The sequence below is a fragment of the Orcinus orca genome, chromosome 2 (assembly GCF_937001465.1).
Source record: "Orcinus orca chromosome 2, mOrcOrc1.1, whole genome shotgun sequence".
In the NCBI taxonomy this organism is placed as follows: domain Eukaryota; kingdom Metazoa; phylum Chordata; class Mammalia; order Artiodactyla; family Delphinidae; genus Orcinus; species Orcinus orca.
The window spans coordinates 114096869-114106692 of record NC_064560.1 but is presented as its reverse complement, the minus strand read 5'-3'; the positions used below and the strand labels follow the sequence as shown (position 1 = coordinate 114106692).

General features: G+C 42.6%; 1 protein-coding gene across 2 annotated transcripts in view; it reads left to right on the top strand.

Annotated features, from left to right (window-relative positions):
- Positions 1 to 1096: 1096 nt before the first annotated feature.
- Positions 1097 to 9824, top strand: part of GOLM2 (golgi membrane protein 2) — a 113323-nt gene continuing 104595 nt past the window's right edge. Inside the window, exon 1 of one of the 2 annotated variants that reach the window (XM_049706649.1) lies at positions 1097 to 1729. In XM_049706649.1, the coding sequence (XP_049562606.1) occupies positions 1403 to 1729 (327 nt within the window). In that variant the 5' untranslated portion in view covers positions 1097 to 1402. The remainder of the gene's footprint in view (positions 1730 to 9824) is intronic. The other variant, XM_049706650.1, reaches the window with a different exon arrangement.

Here is a 9824-nt window from a genome sequence, read left to right as displayed (position 1 = left end):
CCAACTCCATCTTCTCCTTAAACAGGATAGAGCCAAATAACTTTTAAAACTTCTATGCGAAAGGTGTTTAAAAAAAAAACTTTTATGCGAGGACAAATACGCAGAAAACACAAAAGAGGTGAGGGCTTTTTCTGCATCACTGTAATTAATGCCGAACATATAGCAACAGTTAGCCTGGTATAATGCAAAGAGCAATGATGTTAGAGACCAATGACCCGAATTCAAGCCTAATTCTGTCTCAAACAAGATATGGGATTTTGAGAAAGTTTCTGGTACATCTTTGTGTCTTGGATTCCTCATCTGTAAAACTGTGTTGCTGAGACGATAATATGAGACTAAGTATGCAAAAACAATTTGTAAGAGAGCTACTATATCTAACCCAGACCGTGCTTGCTGTCAGTAACAGCATAAGTTATCATTCATTGTGGGCAGCTTCTGGACTTTCTACTTGGAAGCCCAGTTCAAGGCAAAAGCAGCAGTGAGTTTAGGAACAGGGGCTCATACATTCTGAAGTTCTTTCCATTAGTGAAAGCAGTAATCTTGGAGACCAGGCTGGTACCACCTCTTTCAGTCATAAAACTTAGTTTCTCTTGCTTTCCCCCGTAATGTTTGGGGCACCACAATTTCATGGTCTTTTTCTTTCTTGTTATTGTTTTCTCTCCACATCGTTAGCACAAGCAAGAAAACCTACTGAAGCAAATACAAAATCTAGTCGCCCCTTCTGCCCGCAGCTCACCTAAGTTTTCCTTACATAGCGGTCGCAACCTCAGATGTCCTCAAAAGCAAAAACTCTCACGAGGGCCATGGCATGGTAGGCACTCCCTTGACCATGGGTCAAGGGGATTGAGCAGGTAAAAGCCGAAGGGGCTCCAGTTCAGGTATACAAGTACTAACACAGACCGCCAAAATCATCACAACACTCTTCCAGACAGAGATAACCCTCGCGAGATAAGACTGCTAAGAGCGAGAAAAGCCCACTTTCTCGCGAGAAGAGGGGGCGTTGGCGGAAACTAGGAAATGGCCCCCTTGGCGACCCAGACCCAGCCAATGGGCGGGGCCAGAGTTAAATCCACCCCCTTCCGGCTCTTTTCCCCGCCCCCTAACCCTGAAGTGTTGGACCTGGGGTTCGGGCAGCTGGGTTCTCCTGGTTCCGCCCAGCTGGTGCGGGGTCTAGTTCAGCGCCTGCGGAACGCGCTGTGGCAGGATTTGAAGGGGGGGGCGGGGAGGGGCCTGCGGCTTGCGGCCCCGCCCCCTTCTCCGGCTCGCGGGCGGGCGAATCGGCCCGCCTCCGGCTTCAGCCGGCCCTAGGGCCGTGTCCCCCAGGCAACTGAGCCACCTCGGCCTGAGCGTCTGCCTGCAGGCGTCGGCGCCGAGGCACCGGGGTACAGCCTGGTTCGGCTCCATGGTGGGTTTCGGGGCGAACAGGCGGGCCGGCCGCCTGCCCTCCTTCGTGTTGGTGGTCCTGCTGGTGGTGATCGCGGTCCTCGCCTTCAACTACTGGAGAATCTCCTCCCGCCACGTCCTGCTTCAGGAGGAGGTGGCCGAGCTGCAGGGCGAGGTCCAGCGCACCGAGGTGGCTCGCGGGCGCCTGGAGAAGCGCAATTCGGACCTGCTGCTCTTGGTGGACTCGCACAAGAAACAGATTGACCAGAAAGAGGCCGATTACGGCCGGCTCAGCAGCCGGCTGCAGGCCAGGGAGGGCCTCGGGAAAAGATGCGAGGATGACAAGGTAAGGACGAGCCCTCTCCCCTCAACCCCCAGTTTTTTTCAGCTCCGCGGTGGGGGTGTTCGCCCAGCCGTGGCTGCCTTATGCCTTCCAGAATTGAAGCCTCGGAGGCTCCCCTTACCGCTAACAACCCTATTTCTGTCGGACTTTAACCGGTTTAATTACTGCCACATTTTCCAGTCCCTGCCAGATGAAACTGGCTGTAAGTTTTGGTTCTCAAGAGTGGCCTGTGTGTGGATGCCGCCTCTTCTCCAAGCTCAGCTGCTGAGCTGGCAGTAGTAATCATCTGGCCTATGTGGTCGGCCGCCTTACGTTTACAGATACACAAATCTGGAGGCTGCCAGATTTGGTGTGTTACCTTATACTTTATTCCGTGCACACTGATTATTATTAATTTATTTATTTAAAGGATGGGGCCTCCTCTAACTCCTCTATTTACGATGGTCACCATATATTTTTTAAAGCAGTCTGACTTTTCTTACATCTCTATAGGGCTATGTATTAAGCAAAGAGTCGGATATTACTGCCTTTTTTGTGATGAAAATGTTAAGATGGGCTCTGGAGCCATATGTGAGCCACTTGTGACTTGGACATAGATAATCCAAAATTATGTACTCAGTTTGAATGTTTAGTGAAATTAGCCGAAAAGGTAGAACATAGAAATAAGTTCTAAGCAACAGAATCTCTTGTCATTGTCCTCATTGATCTTGAAAGGAAATAAAAATGAAATTTTTTATGCCTGACTATTAGGGTTGGTGTTGGAAGGCCATACTAAGTTTAAATTTTAAAAGTTTAAAGCTAGACTGTAATTAGACCCGCCGCTGAATAGTCTTTGTTCTCACCAGCATATTGGGAACTATGTTATTAACTTATGACCTATGCAACTTCTGTTGATTTACCACAGTAAATTTCTGGGTGGGATAAGTAGATGCCTTTCTTTCTGGACCCTCTTTTGGTAGTCTTCACACTTTTTTGTGTGTGTTCCTATTATAAGTTTTTATTTTGTATATTAAAATCATTTGTAGTAAGTCATTATAAATTAAAATCTCCTGAGCTCCCAACTTCCTTATTGTCACCGACCTCTACCTTGTTTCTTATTTCATGAAGATTCAAGCCCTCAGGTAAGTGCTTTTCTATGACCTACACCTTCACCATAACAGACAGCTTCTGAGAGGGGCAAGAGCTCAGCAAACTTACAAACATACTACATACTGAACTTTACAGACTGAAAAATTCTCTTGGGTGGAATAGGCAGAAATCCATGAAATTTTGTAGTATTAAAACAAGGTCTTCAGTCTTGGAATGGTTAGGCATACTATTCAAATTCTCTCCAATCTGGAAAGAAAGATAAGTCTTTTTTAGTAATTTATACTCAGGATTCCATTTCTTCCATCTACTGGACTGTAATTATCAGTTTCTTTCGGTAGGTTTTCACTTTTACCTTCAACCATATGTAGGTGTTCGCTGTTGTAAAATTTTTTTATTCTTCCATATACTCCCTTCTCCCAATCAACCAATGTCTTTTTTTTTTTTTTTTTTTTTTTTTGCGGTACGCGGACCTCTCACTGTTGTGGCCTTTCCCGTTGCGGAGCACAGGCTCCGGATGCGCAGGCTCAGCGGCCATGGCTCACGGGCCCAGCCGCTCCGCGGCATGTGGGATCCTCCTGGACCGGGGCACGAACCCGTGTCCCCTGCATCGGCAGGCGGACTCTCAACCACTGCGCCACCAGGGAAGCCCCAACCAATGTCTTTTTAAATTTTCACTGCTAAACTCCGGTTATGGGTGGTCTATAAATGATTCATCTATTTCTTTTTTCATCCCCATCCTAATTTTTTTATTCTGTATGCCATCCTTCTTTCCTCCTCTTTTCTGAAGCTATTCTCTTGAAGGTCACAGGTGTCAGTCTTCCTGGTCAAATCCAAAAAAACATTTTTATTCTCTTTCTATTTAATTTCTCAGTAATTGATTGTCTCTAGCTTTTTGGAAACTATCTCCTTTCTTGCTTCTGTATCATTGAACTCTCTGGCTTTGCTTCCTGTCTTCTTCACTATATTCTTTGATGGATTTCCGCCCCCCCACCCAACAGCGTAATAGTAATGGACTTTATTCTTGGGCCTTTGCTTTCCCCTTACAGCAGTATTTCTCAAGGTGGTGTTAAACAGAATGCTGTCCTAGAAATTGTTTGTAGATGGTCAGGAGAAAAGCCTTCTTTTTGGAGGGAAATGTTAAATAATATAAGCAGTATATCCTCCTCTTGGAATTCATAATGCCTGCTAGCATATAAAGGCTCTGAGAAATGTATTAGTAAAGAAGCCTATTTAATTTTGTTTAACTTAGTCTCTATCAGTTAATTTGATCACCGACTACTGTCTTCATGGCCTACTTGTTACCATGGTACAGAAAAATGTAGCAAAGCACACTAGTTTGGGAAATGTTGCCCCAGGTATCTTAACTATTGTTTGGCTAATATTCTATGCAGCTGGCTCACAAATCTGTACCTCTTCTTTGCATGTCAATTTTATATTTTGAACTAGCTATAGCATCTTCGTTGGAGAGCTTGTGAGTGTATGTTCCTGGGGTTAATGAGGAGGCTTTGAGTTACTAATAGAAAGGGTTGTCTTGGTCTAGATGAACTATAGATGAAATTTGTCTTTCAGAGGTGTTTCCTTTATTCCTGCTACTCCCTCAATAGCTGAGAGGAGGGATTTATTTTCTATAAATGATCTAAAATCCCTTTGGGTGGTGATAGTGTTGAAGTAAATTTGACAATTAAAAGTGTCTTCCATTTTGAAATAGACTTGTTTTAATGTTTAATCATTAATGTAGTCTCTTTAAAGTAAAGGCTCTCTCTGCCTTTCAGGGTTTTTACCTATAGTGCACACTGGTGCTGGCCCCCTCAATAATCATTTATACCCCCTTTGTTTGGTATATATCCTTCTCTGTGACTCAGGGGTAAGTCCTGATTGGTTTAAACTGATTATGGTAATTTCATTATTCCCAGTGATTAGTTTAGGAAGGGGCTGGCTAGTGAGTCATGAAGGGAAGTTTCCTTGCTCCTTAAAAGAGTCATACTTGCACCTCTGTGGTTATCTTACCCCAAATCAAAAATCTCCAGTCTAATCATAAGAAAGCATCAGACAAACTCATATTCAGGGACATTCTACAAAGTACCTGAGCAGTACTCTTCAAAATGAAGAGATGGTCTCTTCTGCCAGATAGTGTTGCTTCTGCACGTGATACCTGAAATTGAGGCAACCGGAGTGCCACGAGAGTTAGCTAAGGAATGGCTGAGGCACTGAAGATGGCAGAGTGGGGTGTTACAATAGAATATTGGCACTCGTTATGTGAGACAAAAAAATTTCCATATTGTTTAAGCCAGTCAAGTTGAGAGTTCCTTAGCTGCAGCCTAAGTAAGGTATCCTGACTGTTAATATTCTCATTGTCACCGTAGTGTCTGAGATGTAGGTTAAATCTTATGTGTCCCCAGGGCAATGTGGGCAGTGACCTCAAATCTGCACGTGGTTTTGGGGTTCCTCAAGGGTCTTTATCTTAAGTATCAACAGTGGTGTTTGGTTGCCTGACTAGGTACTTGCTTCACAGTTTTTTGGAGACCAGGATCTTATGGCGGCATCACCTCCCTATATACCCTTCCCCTCTCCACTCCATAGATGTTCCACACGAAAAATCCCTTTGCCCTGATGAGCTAGCTGCCTTAGGTATGATGTGTTTTGAGGGGGTGTTGGCAAGGCAGTCCTTGCTCCGGCTACCATTTTTTTTTTTAACTGTTATTTTAGAACATTTTAGATCTATGGAATTATTGCAAAGATAGTACAGTTTCCTCATACCCCACACCTAATTTCCCCTGTTATTAATATCCTACATTAATATGGTGCATTTGTCATAATGAATGAATCGCTATTGATACATTATTAATAACAAGTCCATACTTTATTTTGATTTTCTCAGTTTTTCTCTAACGCCCTTTTTCTGTTCCAGGATCCCATCCAGGGTTCCACAGTACATTTAGTTGTCATGTCTCTTTAGTCTTCTTTTAGTTGTGACAGTTTTTCAGACTTTGTTTTTTATGATATTGAAAGTTTTGAGGATCACTGGTCAGGTGTTTTGTAGAATGTCCCTCAGTTGGGATTTGTTTGATGCTTTTCTCAGGATTAGACTCAGGTAATGGTTTTGGGGAGGAAGGCCACAGAGATAAAGTGCCATACTCATCGTATCAAGGGAACATCTCTCAAAATGACTTATCACTAGATGTTAACCTTGATCACCTGGCTTGAGGTAGTGTTTGTCAGGTTTCTCCACTGTAAAGTTACTCTCTTTTTCTCCTTTTCCATGCTGTACTCTTTGGAAGGAAGTTACTATGTGCACTTAATGAATTGGGAGTTATGTTCTATCTCCTTAAGGGCAGAGTATCTATATAAATTACTTGGAATTCTTCTGCATATAAATTACTTGGACCTTTATCTCTTCTCCCTTATTTATTTATTCAGTCATTTATTTATATCAGTATGGATTCATGGATATTTTATACTTTAGGTTATAATCCAGTGCTACTTTATTTTGTTGCTCAAATCGTTCCAACTTTGGCCATTGGGAGCTCTTTCATTTGCCTCCTGTATCCCTCTGACATAATACCCCATCATTGTGACAAACCCCTACTTTCTGGCACTACAAGATGCTTCTGGCTCATCTTATATACTTCCTGCCCCAGTCCTAGACTCCTTCTCCACGGAGCCCTAGTTCCTTTTATTGGAAAATGGTATTAGAGACCAAAGTCTAGGTGCTAGGTGTACTCATTGCAACTGTCAGGCTATCTTTGGGAATCTAGGAATCCCTGCTCCACAGGAATCGGAAAGGTGACATTGGACATCTTCTAATTTATTATTCTATCCTGCCATTTTCAGTCTGTTATCTGGGCTGTTAGAACACAGAAATTCTTTAAGGGAGCTTGAAATTGTCCATGGAAGTGAGAAATAAGCTCCACTTCTTTGGGATTCCCCCCACATTTACCTTATTTTTTTGCCTTCCTCCCTAAGGAGTTTCAGCCTAGAGGGGTGTATTAGTTGGTTACGGCTGCCGTACAAAATACTACAGACTGGTTGGCTAAAAACAACAGAAATTTATGTTCTGATGTAACATAAACTCTGATGGAGTCTAGAAGTCCAAGGTTGAAGTACCAGCAGGTTGGTTTCTTCTAGAGCCCCTCTCCTTGGCTTGCAGATGGCCAGCTTCTTGCTGCTTTTTCATCTAATGGTTGTCCTTCTGTGCTCCTGCATCCCTGAGGTCTCTTCCTCTTCTTATAAGGACACCAGTCGTATTGGATTACAGTCCCACCCTAATGGCCTCATTTTAACTTAATTACCTCTTTAAAGACCTTATTTCCAAATAGGTTTCATTCTGAGGTACTGGGCGTTGAGACTTCAGTATATGGGTTTTGGAGGAATACAGTTCAGCCCATAACAAGGGGGAATCAGTGACACACACACTGCTTTTTCTTTCTTCTTTCTGCGAGAAAGACCCTTTCTTCTATTTCCTGGGTATTGGTTATTTCTCTTTTCCTAACTTGAATTCTTCCTGCCTGTATCTTGTACCAAAGTTATGTGATCCAGGTGGGCCAAGTCAAGCTCTTGATAAATAAAAGAAGCTGTTAGAATGTAGAAAAAGACCTTCCCCAAACTGTTGTTTTATTACAGATGAAAAAAAAGAGTCAGTTTTTAGGTTTGAAGCTGAACAGTAAATGACCTCTTTTTCCCTTTAACAACCATAATCCTCCTTGATGGCAGTAATATATTGTACCTTTGCTTGAATAGGGGAAAGGTCATGTGCCAGAAAGGAGGGTGGGTAGCATATTACTTTTTTTCCCCAAAAAAATCCTCGTTGTGTTTGTGTGTGTACACAACACTCATACACATACCAAATAAGTATATGTAAAAACCCTAGCACAGAGTAGATGTTCATTACCATGGTCTCAAATCCTGGCCTGCCATTTGCTATGTGTAGAACCCCGGGCAAATCACTTAACTTCTCTGTGCCTTGGTTCCGCATCTGTAAAATAAGGACAGTAATAGTTAGCTCTCTCACTCTTGTGAAGTTTAAGTGAATAAATTCTTTTAAATGTTTAGAACAATGCCTACCACATAGTAAAAAAAAAAAAAGAAATGTTTAATAAGTGTTATGTTAGCTATTACTATTCTACAACCTCTTCCTTATTTCTGTCCTGACTTCTTTCCAGGATGGGATTCTGTCTGGGTTCCTGCTTAAGATCCGTCCCAGCTCTAGCCAGCCTGCCTCACCCTTTGCTCCTGGTTGTCTGACTCCACCCCTGCCACCTTTCCTGGTCCACTTCTAATTAGGCTTAGTTAACTCCTCTCATACTTGTCTCAGCTGACTCCCTGAAGCCTGCCTATCCCTCTGTAATTTGAAGATCAGCCTTGTACAGTTCTTTAATATGCTGCACATGAAAATTCCTACCTTTGCCTCTGCCTCCCCCATCATAATCTGGCCAAATTCTAGCTGTTGTTTAATTGCTACCTCAAATTATTCATAAGCCATACAAAACTCATACCTCCTCTCCAAACTATATATCCCTTTCCTACCTTCTTGGTCTTTATAAAGCTCATGCAACTATTATTAAGGTGGAGGTTAGAAATTTTGGTGTCATCTTTGATTCCTTCAGCATCTCATACTCAGTGAAGGTGCAGAGGAGTTACTTGATCAGATTGAGTTTATAAAAACATCACTCTGGTTGCAGAATAGAGAATTGATTGGAAAGGAAGCAGGAGCTTCCTAACTAGCCTCCTTGCCCTGGACTCTATTTCTTTCAGTTAGTTCTCCCCCTTAATCAAACCTGATCTTCCTCAAACCTTACTTTCAGAGTAGTTGTATCACTCACTGTGTCAAATCAGAATTCTGCTGTCTAACCTTTAAGGTCTTCCATGGAGTGCCTCCATCTACCTTCGTCTCCCAGTCTCCTGACCCAAACTGTGTTCCAGACATGTTGCTTTGCTTACCTTTGTCTCCCCACCTGCCTTTCTGTGTCATATTAATTTCTGTTTCTGTACCTTTGTTCCTGTTAATGACTCTTACCTCTTTTCTGTTTCTCTGTTATACTAATCTTTTGGTACTTCAACCATGAAGCCCTCTGGGACTTCTGACCTGGAGTATGCTTTTTTTTTTTTTTCTTTGTACACAAGTAACATTTATTGTTTGAGCCACACTAATTTATTTTGTTTTTCATTTTTCACTAATAGTTTCTTAGGTGTTGACTTTGTCTTCTCAACAAAATCTTAAGTTGCTTGAGGAAGGACCATATTTTAAAAAGTTTCCAATAATCTCTTGATAGTCCTTAGTGCTGATACAAAGTGTTATGGGTTACTGGATTAGAGTGGACCCTAATCCAATTTCTTGTGTCCTTATAAGAAGAGGAAATTTGGATACATAAAGAAATACAGGGAAAAAAAAAAAAGAAATACAGGGAAGAAGGCCATGTGGAGATGGAGGCCTTGATTGGAGTGATGCATTTATAAGGTAAGGAATGCCAAGGATTGTGAGCAACTACTAGAAGCTAAGAAAGAGGCAAGGAAGGATCCTCCTTTAGGGCCTTCAAATAGAAAGCATGACCCTACAGACAACTTAATTTTGGACTTTTAGCCTCCAGAATTGTGAGAGAAAATTTTTGGTTGTTTTAGTCACTGGGTTTGTGGTACGTTGTTATAATGGCTCTAGAACAGCGGTTCCCAACCTTTTTGGCACTAGGGGCCGCATTCGTGGAAGACAGTTTTTCCACAGACGGGAGGGGGGCGGGGTATGGTTCAGGCGGTAATGTGAGCGATGCAGAGCAGGAGATGAAGCTTCGCTTGCTCGCCCGCCGCTCACCTGCTGTGTGGCCTGGTTCCTAACAGGCCGTGGACAAGTAATGGTCCGTGCCCCGGGGGTTGGGGACCCCTGCTGTAGAAAACTAATATAAGATTCAATAAAAACTCTGGCGGACTTTTAAAAGTTATTTTATTTTTTTGTAGAAACTGACAAGCTGTTTCTAAAATGTATATGGAAGTACAAATAACCTAGAATAGCCAAAACAAT